Genomic DNA, 17,887 nt, shown 5'->3' with positions numbered 1-17,887 from the left:
GAAAGTTCAAGGGTCAGAAACCACTATTTTTCAACACAACTTCATGAACAATGGAGACAGGTATAGGCATGATTTCCAAATGAGGGATTACTTCTGTAAAACAGTGTGGTTCAGTTGAAGTGACACCTGGCAGACAAAGAAGGATGGTTAGCATTTTTATTGCATTCATTGTTATTCATCTTTGAATTGTGTTCTCTCAATATGACTCAGTTTTAGAATTCTGCCCTAAAAATTAAGGACTTGCTCCTGATGTGGTGTGGGGACTTGTCAGGTGGACTGCACATAAAATGTAACCAAGATCCACAGTCACAGAGGACTGCACCTGGCTAGAGGCTATTTTGTCTTTTTGCAATATTAGAAAACAAATTGAAGACCAACAAGATAGGAGAGGACACAAACTGGAGTAGAAAATATCTCATTTCAATGTGTTTACTTGTGAGGGAAGGATTAAAGTGACACCTTTAGAGCAGAAGGGAGATATACATGAGAACTCCTGGATAAATTGGGATGGGGGCTGTAAAGAGGAAGGGATAGGGGATCAGGACATGATGGAACTGGATGTTCAAGTTGGGAGAGGGATGGAGTGGGAGAGCAATGGAAAGAGATACCTTAATAAGAGAGAGCCACCATGGGGTTAGGGAGAAACCTGGTGCTAGGGAAATTCCCAGGAATCCACAAGGATGACTCCAGCTAAGAGTCCTAGCAATAGTGGAGAGGATACCTGGACTGGCCTTCCCCTGTAATCAAATTGGTGAATACCCCAACTATCATCATAGAGCCTTCATCTAGTGATTGATGGAAACAGATGCAAAGATTCACAAGCAAGCACCAGGCCAGTTCCAGGAATCAAGATGAAGAGAGAGTCGAGGGGACATATAAGTAAGGGAGGTCAAGATCATGATGGAGATATCTACAAAGACAGCTGAATCAAGCTCACAAAGACTCACTAACTCTAGACTGACAGCTGTGGAGACTCAAGTGGACCAAACTAGGCCTCTTGTATGTGGAAGACAGTTTTGAAATTTGAACTGTCTGAGGAGTTCCTGGTAATAGCACCAGGATCTATTCCTGGTATATGATCTAGCTTGTTAGAACCCATTCCCTATGGTGGGATGACATGCCAAGTCTTAATGTATTGGGGAGGGGCTTGGCCCTGCCCCAACTTAATATGCCAGACTTTGTTGACTCCTCATGGGAGCCCTTACTTATTGTAAAAGTGGATGGGAGTTGGGCTGTGGGGGAGGAGAGGTGGGAGAACTGTGATTTAATATAAAGTGAAATTAAAAATAAATAAATTAATTTTAAAAAGACCAAGTGGGCAGAGGAAAAAAAGAATCATCTCTGAAGTCAGCAGGCCAGCTTCCACCATGGTCCTCTCATGAAGGGATTTAGACTCTTTCCCATATCCATTACTCTATCACATACTTCTTTCTCCTTTTCAAATAACAGAGTCTAACGAAATAGGTCTCAAACACACGTGTACCTGTCACAGGAGGATTGAAGACAGAAAAGGATTTTTTTTTTTTGGTCTATGAAAAGAATGTGAAATTAGTGTCTTGGAGAACACTCTTTGGAGTACAGGCATAGGCAGGTTGTCTTGGTAGGAAGCTGCTTCTTAGAGGGACTGCTGGTATCCACTGCTCTGAAGGTGCCTCCAGAAATCAAGTGATCCTCGGGGCAGGATTACTGAGATGAGAATGGATATGCTTTCTGTTTTTGTTCAAAGATGTCAGAAGAGGAATTTCCCAAGATAGTGTAGCTTATCCTGATCCTTAGAAGACTTGCAAAACGCAGGTCTATGCCAGATTGTCTTTTCGGCTTCAACTACAGGATGAAAGATTGGACTATGCCCATGTTTCCCAAGTTTGTCTGATTTCAGTGATATGGAAGTGAATGTTATAAAGAAGATAGAGATTGTTAACAATTAAGAATCTTCATGAACACATCACCATTCAGTTTCAGAAACAGAAAAAAAAAAAAAAAAAAGAGGGGTGAGGTAGACCATTATTCCATGTGATTCTGTCAACACAGAAATGTCAAGGAATTCTGAGTAGGACAAAAAAATAAAATTACCATGAATTTTAAATTACTCAATTTTTGATTAACTTTTCAGAAACAATTTTGGAGGTTTCTGTGATCTAACAATATACTTTCCCTTGGAAACAAGGTCTTCACAATAGAGATAAATAGAACCAGGGGACATATATTAATACCAAGATCACCAGTAAGACTTCCTCATTTATTTTATTTTATTTTCCTAAGTTAGATTTTATTTTAACCATATTTCTACATCTCAATTCAAGGAATAGTCCGTAGCTACAACATTTCAAGGCCTTAGATGACTTATGCGAAAATACACTGTATACTCTGGGATGTTCACACCTGATAATTTTTAGCTTAATTCTCATCCCATGAAATGTTAAAAACCAACTGCTTCTGCCTGTTCTGCTGTCATTAGGTAATTCCCTTTGAACTGTGCTTTTCATAACCCCTAGGTTACAGGGCAAATGAGCAAAGAACTTCGCCTCTGCATTTCCTGTCTGTTTCACGGCTTGACTTTTATCTCAAAGCTCAGGCTAACTGGAGGGTGGATGGGGATGGAAAAAACTGAACCATCTTGGCAATAGATCCGCATTCTTCTGTGCCTCAGTTGCTATGGCAACCAGGCTATTGCTATGAACCCTAAGCAAAATTATTTTTACCTGTCTCTCCTGACCACTCATACGGATATATATATTCCTCTTGCTGACCCAGCTTCTAAAGGAGATTGCATTCTTTTACTTTTCTCCTTTATAATGTGTGAATATAGAAACTCAAACAGGTGGCTGCTTTTAAGCAGTTATGCATAAATCCTTCACCAAAAGCTGTCGCTGTCATTCAGTGACATTCAGGGTTTATTTCTTCATCATCAAAACAGTGATGAAGTATGATTATTAGATTAAAGTACTGTTATGAAAATGAAGACTATATGTGATGTTAGGTATATATATATATATATGCCTAAGTGTGTGTGTGTGTGTGTGTGTGTATACATATATATATGTATACACACATTCCTATATTCCTATATATGATTTAGGGACAGTAGACAAAATTAAATTCTTGATTTAAAAATTTTCTGTATTTTAAAAAATAACAGCTTTATTTATATTTAAATTATATGTAGTGTAATACATACTTATAGATGATAATTGTTAATAAAATGCTTAGTTACTTTTGTTCCATTCCTCTTCATTATTTATATATCAACTATATGAGAAAACACTTGAAATCATAATCTAGTATTTTCAGTCTCAAAGCTTTGTATTTACACAAAGGCAAAAGCAAAGCATTGCTTTATATGGTTTTGTAGCAGCCATAGCCCTGGCTTACAGCTGAGCACTCACAGAGCTGAACATATATACAGTGTGCTTTATGCTTTTTTTCAAAGTCTAGACTTACTGTTTTCATTTCAGTTTGCATTTATACAAGTAGCTTATAAGCCATTCCCAGAATATGGGGAAAATATTAGATGGGGATTTCTGTCTTTCGTAGCTAAAGTTGATGGTATTATATAAATAACTGGAAAATAATGGATGCAAAACAAATGTCATATCAATTGGTAGTGTTCAGAAGCAATTTTTCCTCCTGTATTGCATTTCAAATTTAATCTATAACATTTTTATTATTGCTATTTCTGGCAGTTCAAGATTATTTTTTCAGTTCAATTGAGGTTTAGATACAAAATGAAGTTAAGGAAAACACATTATTCATGTGACAGAAGCATTGGGAAATCTTTTATTTTATAATTTCAAAATTGAAGGATCATTTGTTAAAATAATGTTAGAAATTAGAATCTATGATTAAGTGCAATTTTAACTTAACAGTATTATTGAAAAATAATGCTCTATGTAAAATCACTTTTAATGTGTAGATTTGTGTAAAAGATTTTACAAAGTTTCTATCATTGATGAAAGTTTAGTTATTTGAAAGTTTAGTGTTATTTGAAGGAATATATCAGAGGTATTAATAAATTTTATATGGCTAATCACAAGATGATAAGTTTGAATATTGGCTAACTATAAAATTAATGTTACTTTTGCATTAAAATTCCTCTACTCTAAATCATAGTGAATTATACATAGTTGCTTTGAAGTCATTGGTTGACAGTGAAGAGATTATGAATAAATTTGCAATTTATAGATTTCAATAAAAAGTAAAGTGCTATCTTCTCTGAGATCTTATTTGTGTTTGTAACATTACCATCACTTCACTTTTTTTGGTAACTTGTAGCACAAAAAAAAAAAAAAAAAAAAAAAAAACTCTATGGTCCTCATCTAGTATGAATAGATAGTCATGAACTTCAATAAGTGATAATGGGAATAATGCTTCTTTGTCAAGATGTGTTTAAGAGAAAGAACATCCTGTTCAGCTCCTGTTTCTGTAGCCATGCCCCACTTCTCTGAATACTTTATATTTTTCTGAGTATGATATCCAACCATAAAGACTCATTTCAGGCATATCCAGATGCTGTGATGACTTCTGAGCAGATTCAGCATGCAAATGGGGGAAATAGTAGATTTGTGGAGTATAGTTTAGAAACTGAGGCATTCATGTGTGTAGTCAGGTGACCTTGGGTGGGAAAGAATGGATATAATAATACTACCAACTAGTTATCATGTAGGTTAAATGTGGTCAGCCATAAACAATTTATCACAGAATCTCTTAAACAGTAAACATTGTCAGCTCTTATTAAATTCACCATAATTCTATTTTCATGCCAGTAACATACTTACAGTGAGTATTGAAAATTAGAAATCTACTTTGGCTTAAAATTTACACAGATTATTTAAATATTACAAGCCTTTGTGGGTTTTTTTTTTAATTTTGTTTTTTGTTTTGTGTTTTTGTCTTGAGATAGAGTCTCTTTACATAGCCCATAGCCCTGGCTGTCCTAGAATCACTATGTAGATCAGGCTAGTCTTGAATTCATATAGCTATACCAGCTATACTATGTGGACCGTGCTGGCCTGGAGCTCACATAGCTTTGCCTGCCTCTCTCTTCTCAGTACTGGGATTAAAGGTATACTCATGTAGAATATATTGACTTTTAAACATTGACGGATATCTTTATTGTGGCCTAAAATTTTTTTTTGTGATTATTTAAATCTAATTTCTTGAACACTTTCCTCAGTAAATCTATAAGAAAACTTTTGTGGACTAATAACAAATTTCATCTGTTTACTAGATGAACATGCTCTCATTCATTTAGGCAGCATCTTGTATCTTACTCTGATAATGTCTATGTGGATTTCCATTAAATTTATCAGAAATTCTTCATAAAATAAATACAATTAGACCAATTTTGAGCTGAAGAGAAACAAAAATTCCCTTTAGTTCCAAAAGTAATGTGATAGCATTTATCACGTTTTCTCTTGTCAATGGTATCATTCTGTACTGTAGTACAGTGTTTCTCCATCTAGTTCACAGTACCCTCTGTTGTCATAGTAGGCATTATTCCTTTATAGAATTGTATTTTATATTTTAATATTAAACCATTGGTTCTGTGTTTTATACTTCTGTGTTCTAGAATTTACCCAGCATTTAACATACTTGTGTTCATGTCTACTTTGATTTCAGTGATGCTGTTTATCTTCATCTTTTTTTGTTATTAATATTTTTTTTATTTTATATAACCAAGTCCATTTAAATGAAAACAAACATTTATAGACAATATTTGGGAATTTGGGCGTTGTTCTTTCCAAACTACTTCCTGCTGGTAAGGGGCACTGTCATGGGAGATTCGAAGAAGGTTCAGAAATCCTGGCTGTAGTCTGTCAGGCTGCTTTGTCCAGCTATTTTGAATTTACTTTCAGGGATCATTTCTATAGTTTGTTATCTTCATCCTTTAAGGAGCCATTGATGTTTGGTTCTTCATCAGAGTTTCCTATGCTCCACTACATTTTCTTGTTTTTTGTTTTTGTTTTTGTTTTTTTTTTTATTTTCATCAGAGAACTACACTTTTATTACAAGGATGATCACAATACCCGCTTGGGCTGACCAGAGTCCTTGTTCTCTGGGAATCATATGGCCACTGGAAGATAGAAGGCATTTACCACTAATTCACGACCTGTGAGCACTAAGAGAAGCAGGAGAGTCTGAGGAACTTGCTTTTCTTGGGTGATAAACAAAGTCAAGAAGAAAGCCTGGCCAAAGACAGTGTGAGTGCAGTCTGCTGTTTTCCTTCTCAGCTGTGCCATATGTCATGAGAGACACAAGTGACACTGCAGTGGCTCTTCATCCTGTAGTGTCTTCCTTACATGTTACACATTCAGGATTCTTACTACAAAACGCTGGAAACTTCTCAAGCTCCATAACTACTCTAAAAGGTTACATTACCTAACTATCATCTCTTGGTTCCAACACAGGTAAGATTTCCTTTTTTTAGAACCTGAATATCTTGTCTGCCTATGTAGCATAATTTTTCAAACTGCCATGTAATACCTATGGAATCTACTTGTCTGTTTCCTTCATCTCTCTAAGGTAAAAGACATGTCCTTTAAGTCTAAATTTCTAGGATGTTACACTGTATATTCTCCCAGTAAATTCTTGTTGAATTAATAAACAACCCCATGAAAGAATGGATAATTGAGTGACTAACATTAGACTCTGCTGCAGAGAAACACATCTAGCTGGAAAGAAAAACAGCTAGTTGGCTAATTCTAATTCAATCTGTAGAAGAGATTGGGACTCAAAATAAGAGCAGCTATTGATTTTTTCAGTTATGCCTCATTTTGGTGATGACTGATGTATTGGTGGTATGCTAAAGAATGTTTAAAATTCACTGTTGAGTTAACTGTGAGCAGAAGTTCCACTTCTATAAAGAAAGCACCTTATGCAAATCTATTGACCCAGAGGATTTGGCAAGAAAATATGGCTGATTACCCAAAACTTACATATTGATAAATCTTCTGACATAGACTCTCCAAAGATTAACTGAGGAAAAAGTTTCAGGTCATTATCAAGTTAATTTGAGAGACTGAGGAACAAAGGATGTTGCACCTAATGAATATGTAAATTTCAAAAACAGCTATGGTTAGGAAACTTTCTAACACTAGGATAGTCATAGAGTCATTGGGAGTCTCGGAGTACTTTAATGCAGTATTAGACTTTACATTGGTGTGCCCTTCCTTCCAGAGTAAATTCCATTCACTGGAAATTCATATTATAAAACATGGTCCTTTATAAGCAGGCTGCCATTCTAACCTCCTAACCCCCTTGAAAAACCTGTACCTGCTCTGGTATTGGGACAATTTGGAGAGTAAGAAAGGGGTACTCCAAAAATTTTTGAAAAGATGAATAAACCCTTGTGTGGGCCTCATGCCCTGAGTGGTAAGCATTTGTTCTGTTTGGACTGCTGTTATATAAAACATTGGTAGCTGGATAGCATATAAACAGTGTAAATTTATTCAATTTTATTTATTTATTTTTTTCCATTCTGAAGGCAGATTCAGTGCCTGATGAAGGCAGCAATTCTTTCTCTGTATTTTGATGGATAGAATGGGGTGAAAGGCTACTTCTTAGTCTTTAAACTATTTCCTGAGGACTACACACTAATGGCCAAATCAACTCTCAGAAGTCTCATTTCCTAATGACTCGAGTCATATGTGTGTTTGTGTGTGTGTGTATTTGTGCTACTTTCAATCTTGGCCAAAGAATTTTCTTTTTCTTCCCTAAAACAAGGACCTTATTTTTATTTTTAATTATGTATAGATTTATGGGAAATAATGAGGTACATACATATAGAGCAGTGCCATGGGTACCAGAAGAAAATCTGAGATCCCTCAGATCTGGAGACACAGGTGACGGTATGTCACCTGATTAGGGTGCTGTGAACCAAACTTAGTTCCTCTATAAGAACAGTTGATGCCCTTAACTGGTGGGTCATCTCTGCAGCCCCAGAAAGACTTGCTTTTATAGTTCTTTATTATTATTATTATTATTTTACACATCCCAATTCCACATGTAGGGCTAAATCTGTCAAGTCATTTGAAGAAGGGACTAGGACTTCTCCTCCATGGGGGATGTGTCCACAAGGTCCTTTTGTGCACCGGGAATACATCCTGGTTCCACTGTCTGAGGTCCCTTAGACTGCTCAGTCCTTCTGCCTGAGACCCATATTCAGGGTGTCTGAGTCAGTCCCATGCTGGATTCCCAGCTATCAGTCTGGGGGCCTGTTAGCTCCTCCTTGTTCAGGTAAGCTGTCTCTATGTGTTTCTGCAGCCTGGTCTTGTCCTCTCTCTCTGCATCTTGATTGTAGTTGACTCAGTGTTTAGTTATGGGTGTTTGATTCTGTTTCCAACAGGTCCTAAATGAGGGCTCCATGATGGTGTCTAAGTTAGTTGTTGATCTCACTATCAGGGAAGGGCATTTATGGTAGTCTTTCCAGGGATGCTCAAATTGTTAGTTGTAGTCCGTCTTGTAGGTCTCTAGACCTTTCTTTAGGTTCAGTTTTCTCTTCAAACCAATAATAGCTTCCTCTTTTATGTTCTCTCTCTCTCTCTCTCTCTCTCTCTCTCTCTCTCTCTTTTCTGTCTTCTATTCTACCCTGACTCAATCTTCCTAGTCACACGTGCTTTCCTCTCCTCCATTCACTGCCCCCCCCACTTCCTATGTGCTCTGGGGGACTTGTCCCTTCCCCCTTTTGTGAGGGACCTTATATGAATCTCTTAGAATACACCTTGTATTGTAGTTCCTCTGGTGTTGTGAATTATAGCTGATGATCCTTTGCTCTAGGTCTAAAATCCATATATGAGCAGAAAGACTTCTTAATTGCAGCAGGCAGAGGCTAATGAGGAGATCATGCTTGTTCAAAGTGCTAAGAACAAGCAACTGAGAGTACTGTATCAATCTTCACCCCAGAGCTTAGGAGACATTTTAGAAGAGCAGACAGAAAGGATGTAAGAGCTGGAGGATGGGGAGGAGAGCTCTGAAATGATGGGCTATGAGGATGGTGCTGTTCTTGCACAGCTGAACTCATAGATGCTGTGGTGACTTGCACAAGATCAAAATCAGAATAGACTAAAAAGATATTGGCAGCTGATGGATGGTGGATAAAGGACAGTCACTTTGGGGTTGTAGCCACTGGTAGATAGATTGCTCGTGACACATTGGGTGACATCACACTCATGAGCATATTGGCAGCATAAATGGACTCGGTGGGTTATATAGCAACAACAACAACATTAAAATGAAATAAGAAGACATGAACCTTGGAGGCATTGGGAGGGTCCCAGAAGTATTAGAGAGAAGGAGCAGGGATAGATATAGTCAATGTATATAACTTGTGAAATTTGATAAATAAGCAAAATATTCTTAATTTATTAATTATTGTATGAGTGTATGGGGTGGACCTCCCTATCCCCCCACACACACATGCCACAGCAACACATGTAGCTCAAAGGAGAACTTCATGGAATTGGTTCTCTCCTTCACTTGATGTGGATTTGGGAGATGCAGGAGGATGAACTAGATCACCAATGCACAATTAGCCTTTAATAAAAAATAATGCAGCATCTGCAAACATTAAAAAATAACCAACAACAGTGCTTTTAAAAGATACTGCAATGTTGAAACCAATATTTCAAAATTATGGAACTAAATATATAAGCCACAGGGATTTTTTTTTAAGATGAGGTAAGAATTCTTAAAATATTGTGAAGTTTTTTATGGCATTTTAGCAGTCCACCTATTTTAAAAGCCTAGTAAAGACTCCTCTAGAAGGGGAATTTTCCAGCCTCGTCTTTTCCAGGTTTAGGAATCTATTTACTCTCAGAAAACATACTGGACTTTTGTGCTTCAGGAACTACATCTTTTCTGATTTTCCTATAAGGACATTTTCCTCCTTACCTTGCTAACTTTTTCCTTTGTTCTTTCAGCCCTATCTTCCTGCCTTCCATTATTTCCTGCAGCAGACCCTTGAGGATGTCCACTCTACCTCTGTTCTAGAAGGCCCAAGGATGTAGCTAAAGGGACACTCCACATACAGGGAAGAAAAGAAGGAGAGTCATAAAAAATTAAATTTAAATCATGTATTAGAGTGAACACATTCCTTATTATGCATATAGCACCAGGAAGAACACTTTCCATATATAATTATCTTATATATTTGTTTGCTTGTTTTAGACAGGCTCTCACTCTGTTGCCCTGACTAGTCTAAAACTTATAGAGATCTATCTGCTTCTATTTACAGTTTCTGGGATTACTGTTTCTGCACTGTTTCACCCGACTAACTCTGGGAAGTTTTGCCAACCCTTAACCTTGCCTTATTCTCACACAAGCAATACTTAATTTCATGCCATACAATAAAAGGCTGGAGTTAAGTTGTTTGATTTTGACTTCTGGCTTTAAATATCACACATTGCCTAGTTGATCCACAGCTTTTGAGATCCAGCTTTAGTGACTCATCTGAGTCTTACTTTCTTCTCTGATCAGCCTTGCCTTAAAGTACAACTATGTCCTCCATAAACTGTGTTCTCAGATTCTTTATTAACAGGCATTTTATTAGCAGATTCAAATACACACACACACACACACACACACACACACACACACACACACACCTACATACATCTTCATTACACTAGGATGAAAAAAAAAATTCCTGAAGAAGGTGCCACCTTTGATCCACACTGGTCTCACTCTTTTCTTGAACAGTGGACTGGTTAGGTGTGGTAGGATAGGGGTCCTTGTGGAAAAATAGCACATGATACCTTGGATATTCATGGTATTAATTTGTGTTGTTTGCCTAAGGAAGGATGCAACGATAGCCTTCTAATTAATTTTTGAACTACCAAAAGTAAAGATTTCTTAAATTAAGTTTCATTCTTACTTTGGAATGAAAATATCTGGGCACATACATTGGTCAAACATTCCTGCATGACCACAGTTGGCTAGACATATGTTTGGGAAGTCCCACACTACAGTTCCCACCATGCTTTCTGTGCTCCAAACTACACTCACACATGCCACTGGCATAGATATGCACCTGATTTCACTAACATTCCTCCCATCTCTTAAGTTCCTTAATTTCTATATATCTACATATTAGTTACTACTTAAAAAATAATTTTAAGATATAGATAAAAGTTGTAAGTAAAATTCAAAGCTAGCAAGATGAGGTCAATACAACCTGAATAATAATAGAATATTTATTTAACTCTATTATATTGACTTTACTTGTGCTGCTTAAGAGGGAAAGTCCAAGAGTAGTGTGCCTTATTACCACACAAATATTAAAGTACTTTCTAGGGATGCAGACTGGTTTATACAAAGACTTGCTGGCAAATATACTAACTAAATTGTAGAGAAATTGCTTATTGAAAAAATTTTAGAGCCATGAATCCCTAACATGGTAAATGCACTCTAAGCAAAAGCTAGGGACGGCTTAGGTGGTTATTTTGACATAAAAAAGTACAAATCATCTTTATCTATTCTTTGAGGCAAGACTTTCAGACAGTATCTCTTTATCGTAATTCAGTTTACATTATTTATTGGAAAATAATAAAATATTGTTGCTGTGATATGCATTGTTTCACTCTAATATTTTATTTTCTTGGGCAGCTCTCCTTTCTACCAGCTTGCATACGGCTCAATTTAGTGGAGTAAGTGCAAAAGGAGAGGTCACAGGAGTAAATCTCAATTAGACCTACAGTTCCAATACACATATCCATTACATTTCTTTAAAAACGCTTTATAATGTCAGGGTTGGCAGCAAGTCAATAAATGTCCAAGCATGATAAATAGCAGGGTAATTACCTCTGAGTAATAAACAATATCAAGTTAGTTCAGTTTTGCTCAATCTAGCAACAGGCAAAAATCACTGTAGCCAACTTTGCTAATGTTTCTTTAGGACTTTTTTCAATATCTCAAAGTATCAAGATAAATGTCTCACCACTATGCATCAGAGAGAAAATATTCATTATTGTCCAGAAAAATAGCTCCTATAGCAGTTAAAATGTATAGTAAAGTCATGTCCTACCTGGGTTACTTTCTCTGTCACATTGTGTGTTCGTTCTTTGACCTTGGGTGCAATAATAGTTTTATCTGAAGAAGGAGGAGATGTATTCTTTTTTTCAGTTTTGACATCTGAAAAGTTCAGAGTGAGCTGAGGAATCTTGTTGATGGTGCTGTATTTGTTGAGGTTTGAATCCGACGTGGACCCCAGCAGACTTGACTTGATATGATTAAAAGGCCCTAGAAGAATTTGAAAGTATTTTTAAAAATATTATCAGAAGAAATAGAAAACAAAACAAAACAAAACAAAAGATGGTCTTGAATGCCTGGCTAATGATCCATGACTGGTGTGATTCCTGTGACTAAGTGGAGTCAGTTTATATGTGAACAACTTTTGCCACAAAGAAGGACATGTGAAAATCAAAGGGAAAAATTTGGTACTAGAAGTAAAAATGCCACCTTCTGCTATTAACTGGCTTCTTTTATTAAAGGCTGGGGAAAAGAAAAACAAAACAAACAAAAAGCACCCCTATGCCCTGCTTTAGACTCTGTTTCCTATTCTGGGGGGGGGTGACTTAGGGAAGCACTGGCCAAGTTAAAATCACATTGGCCTTGAAATTTATGAATATTTTGTTTACACAGCTCTTGTTTAAGTTACTCTCTTCTACATGCCACTGAGACGTGACAAACTAGTTGTTTTCTTTAATTCTTCTACTACCGATATGAGTTTCTATAAGATTCACGACTAGAAGAAGCTGAAGATAACCAAGTGTTTTGATTGTGTTTGAGTGTGTGTGTGTGTGTGTGTGTGTGTGTGTGTGTGTGCTTGTGCACTCATGCCCTCTCATTCTGATAAAATCTTCAGGATTCATTTTTGGATCTTAAAATCTTTGTTTCAGTTACATTAAAGAAAAAGAAAAGAAAAATTCTATAACCAAACTCCACAACGATGTTGCTATGACCAAAAACAACTTAAAATAGACATAACCATAGTCAGGAAACAGATCATGTCTGGATTGGAAGCTCTCAAACACCTTCAACATTCTGTTCTTACAAACACAACTGAGAAGAGGCCAAGCTCCCCAGTTCCCTTATTGAAGATGAGGCGCCTGAGCATTGCCATCTTCGTTAGGGATGGATCTATTATCGGCTATTTATGATGTCAAGAAATGGCCTGGAGCTCTTATATGTGCTGAATTCATTGCTTACTACATGTGATAGCTCTCAAAGCTTGGCATCATGAAGAACTGCTTAAAATTCCTGAGAGCATGAGTGTTACACAGTGTATTTTTTGACTGAGAGAGTGATCATGTGTTTTCTTTTTTGGGGGGAGGGGAGACTCCCTTTCAGTTGCTTCTGCCCATGTTGTTATCTGATCTTGCTCTACAACTACCATCCTAGGGTGCCTCCAATTGGTGTTTCCAGCAATCATGTCTCAGGTGACTCCAATTGGTGCCTGAAGTGATCAGGTCCCAGAGTTATCAAGGGCTAGAAAGAAGTGATCCTAGGGTTTCATCCTCTCCTGGGCAAGGCAGCCATTCCTTGGTGCCCACAATATTATTCCTTGACTGAAATGCCTGCTCAACTGTTACAAGAGCCACAAAATTAAAATTTAATGGTTGTTATAGGTCAGGGGAGGGAAAATATGTTGTTACAATCTTTTTTTAAAAAAGTATAATAAAAATGTGTGTGTGATGGTATATTACTTGGGTAGGTGGATCTCTATGATTTGGAGGCCAGCCTGGTCTGTGTAATGAGTTTAGGCCAAACAGGGCTACATAGTTGCTTCTGCTCATGTTGTTGTCTGATCTTGCTCTCCCCCACCATCCTCTAGTGCCTCCAATTAGAGCTCCAGCCCTGGTGCTTGAAGTCCTTGAAACATTAAAAAAAGTATAATAAAAATGTATTTCTGGTGGGATTTTCCTGTTTTGCATATTATTTGCCTCAATTTTAGGCACATTTGTTAAAATTTGTAACACATGTTAGGACTTTGAACTTCTTAGACACTATTGTCTTCCTCCTCACTGAAATGCTACATTTTCTTTTCTTGGATAATTCATCCACACCTAGGGATATGAATAAGAGACATAGGTGGTAACATTCAGGCAATACAATGAAGCTGCATTAAAATCATTGTAGTTCACCTTTTGAATCTATGCAGAGGCCACCCTTCTTTATGTTATATTTGTGTAGGAAATTGTCTACAGAGATGATCTAGGAAGTTAATAGACAGGCAAAATAAGTTAGTGTAGCTTTATAGCAGTTATGACTATTTTTATCAGTTTATAGAATTGGCTCTAGCTGTGGCCACAAGGTCTGAAATATTGCCTCCAAGGGATATTTGTCAGGGTTGTCATAATGATGGAAGATTTTGAATACCACAATTCTTATTCTCACTTGACCACCTGTTGCATGTGTTTCAAGGGACATTCTTATAGTTAAAATGTTTGGAATGATCTGAATCTCTAATGTGTTCCCAATAAAGCATCATATTAAATTTGTAGAGCTACACCTATCATGAACATGGAAGATCATACACTGCTTTAATGTCCTCTCATAGTTGTGGTGGAGTATGTCACTATTTTGGAAAATTATGTTGTCTAGAATTTTAATCAACACAATTTTAGAGTTCTGGTGACAGTTTGCTTCTACATCTGACATGTGTAAGCATGTGAAATAAGGGATTTCATTCTTTGTTGATAACTAGAAGCAAATAATCAAGTAGCTATTAGAGTTACACTAAAGTATAAATATGTCTTTAAAATGTTCTACATCATTATCCCTTTCTAAATGTCAAATGGTATGTGCCTTCATGAAAGGAAACCTACACTTTAAATGTGAAACATCTGATGTGATTTTCAGAGTCAGGCTACTAACACTCCAGAGACCTTCTACAACTTCTTTATGGTGCTTTGGTGGGTATTTGTACCTACTACTACTCATTATTTTATTTATTTAAATTTTAATTAAGTGTGTGTGTGTGTGTGTGTGTGTGTGTGTGTGTGTGTGTGTGTGTGTGTGTGTATCATGATTACTGGGCAGCACATGTAGAGGCCACAGGACAACTTTGAGGTTTCTTCTACTACTGTGAGAAGATCGAACTCTGGTCAGCACTCTTGAACAGTAAGTGCTTTTACCTGAGAATTAATCTTGCCAGCACTGCTCATTCTAAACAAATCATGAATTTTGCAAGTAGTTTTTCAATGTGAAGATAAAAATATACCTTAACATTTGGTAATGTGTCTATTTTCTGTGCAAATCACGGTTAATACAGTTTATCATATAAGTAGGTACTTTGCAAGAATACTTAAAGGAAAGGACTTGTGTGAATATCATACCTCCTAATGTCCCTTTCATGCTTTCTTGGTTTATTATTATTTTGATTATTTGACACACATTTAGAAATTGGTTAAATCCCAGTTTATTATAGTTGATTATGACATTTCCCCCTTACTCTTTTTATATGGAGTGTTCAATCATGTCCTTAGTTTCTTGGAAGACAACTTTTTCTACTGTGATGATTGGATTATGCCCTCAGCATATTTATATTCAAACACTAGCATGGTAATGCACATATTGTCTGATTATAAACTGCCTTGCCTTTGTGAGCCCTTCATATTAAATTTAGAGGATCGTGCTATTATTTCAGGAATGGTTAACTATCTTTCAATTCCATTTCAGGAAATCAAGTGAGTAAACAAAATACTTGCTGAGAAAAGGATTATTCAAGGGAGAGCTGAGAAACTCTTTGATAAAATGCCCTACTCAGATGTACCTCTGAATTTGCAACCTCCATACAGTCCTTATTTTAGCTTCTCTAGTTAATGTGGAAAAATATCTCTTGCATAGTCATTTCATTCAATTTGTTTTGAACTTTTAGTCTGAAAGAGTTAATGAAGACTTTCTTTTGAATAAATATATTTAATGAATTCAGCATAACAGTATATTTAAATTTATATACTGTCACTCAGATAAGGCATCCCAAGCTTATTTTCTCCTATATAACAAAAAACAGAGTTATTCTTTCTCTTGACTTTGAGTCAAATATTTATACCTAGAAGTCTTTTGGATTCTGCAAACTATAGTCCTTTACAGATGTCTCTGGTCTATATAAATTCCAATGGGATAAATTCCCAGTGCTTTAGGGTAGGGCTTTGTAATATTCTTTTTCACAAATCTAAACTAAGCTGACAGAATATGAGGCCAAAAGTGTATGAGTCAAAGACCAGAAATTAAAGTACAAGGTTTCCTACCTCCTAGGTCTACATTCAAAGAGGCCTTGGCTGAGGACTTAGAGTTGATAGGCAGCCTCACTGACAATGATCATGAACAGATGGGATTTGGGATTCTAATGAAAGAAAGGAGATTACCCTGAAAAACAAAGTAAATGAATTTAAAGAGAAGGAGCAGGCAGAAATAAAGGGACATGATAGATTCAGTTGAAGGGAATGTAAGACTCAGAAGTGGACCGGGAGACTGACATTCTTGGAGGGACAGTTGTGAGAAGAATACCAATGTGAGTATGCTAGTGTGTGATTAGAAAATGGAAAGCAGGTGACCAGGTAGACTACAGCAACAACCAGGAAAGGTGTAGTACACAAACCTGATGAAATTAAAAAGTAAGCTATGTTTTCCAACTGTGCATAGAGATTCAGCAATAACTGAGAGGAATTTTAGGGTTTTGCAATATTTAAAATGTAGATGAGATGATTTAAGTTTCTCAGAAATAAGAAAATGCTTTACTACCTATTATTGTTGTTATCATTTGTGTGTGTGTGTGTGTGTGTGTGTGTGTGTGTGTGTGTGTGTGTGTGTGATGCTTGTATTTATGAGAACGTAAGTCAAGGCTTATGTATATAAGATATCACAGGACAATGTCATGGAATTAGTTCTCTCTTTACATGGTTTAACATGGTTTCTTGGGATCAAACTCAGGTTGTCAAACTTGCACTTTCTGACAGCAAGGGCCTGCTTTTACTTTGCTGTCTTGTTGGACATGTACAATATCTGTTAGGACATTGAGTTCATTTTGTTAAATGTAGTAAAACACATTACTAGTGTATATTAACATCAGTGAAAATGCCAATGCAACATTAGCAATGAAGCTTTGCCAAGGAACACCATGAATAAGCTCCAGCCAGGAAGTGTTGTAGCACCAAATAACACTCCTTGAGTTATTTGAATTCGGCATCTACAAATTCTGTTCCACTGTGCGACATACAATTTGCCAGACAAATTGTCACCACTAAGAATCAATTTGTAAATAGTGGTAAGATCATAGGCATCTGGGTAATGGCCAATACAACTTATTAGAAACAAGTTCTGTCAGATCCTTCTCTCTCCTTTCTCTCTCTCTCCCCCTCTGCATGAGTGTGTGTCTATGTGTGTGTGTGCGTGCATGCATGTGTGCGTGTGTGTGTGTATGTGTGTGTGTGTCTGTGTGTGTGTATGTGTTGTGTGTGTTGTGTGTGTGTGACTGATAGGTTTCCTGGCTTCAGTGGAAGTCATTACTCTCAGCAATCTTGAGAGTTGTTTGGTTTCTGACTCATGAGAGTGTCATGCACTAGTTGGAAACTGGAAAACATGAAATAGAAATCTGGGGTCTTAAGAAACAATATAGGGGCACAACTTTATCATGTACTTACAAAATAGGATGAGAGCAGTAAACATTGTATCTATGATTTAGAATGCAGAACACATAAACAAACCACTTGGTGTGAGGTGGTTTGTGAGTGGCTGAATTAACAGTAGAAATCCTCACATTCTACAGATATTGCCTCAAATTATATTATCTACACACATTATGCCATTTGTTAGAAGCAGCTTTCCTCCTTCTCACACAGGGGTTACAGTTTCTAAAAATAAGAAATAACTGTTGTTTAAGGTGTCAGAG

General features: G+C 36.7%; 1 protein-coding gene across 1 annotated transcript in view; it reads right to left on the bottom strand.

Annotated features, from left to right (window-relative positions):
* The window catches only part of Kcnh7 (potassium voltage-gated channel subfamily H member 7), a 450,110-nt gene that overhangs the window by 113,784 nt on the left and 318,439 nt on the right, over window positions 1–17,887 (bottom strand). Inside the window, exon 6 of the mRNA XM_051184574.1 lies at window positions 12,020–12,234. Within this exon, the coding sequence (XP_051040531.1) occupies window positions 12,020–12,234 (215 nt within the window). The remainder of the gene's footprint in view (window positions 1–12,019; window positions 12,235–17,887) is intronic.

Source organism: Phodopus roborovskii, unplaced genomic scaffold (genome assembly GCF_943737965.1).
Source record: "Phodopus roborovskii unplaced genomic scaffold, PHOROB, whole genome shotgun sequence".
Lineage (NCBI taxonomy): Eukaryota > Metazoa > Chordata > Mammalia > Rodentia > Cricetidae > Phodopus > Phodopus roborovskii.
Note: the sequence above shows the minus strand (reverse complement) of the source record. Positions and strands in the feature narration are given on the sequence as shown.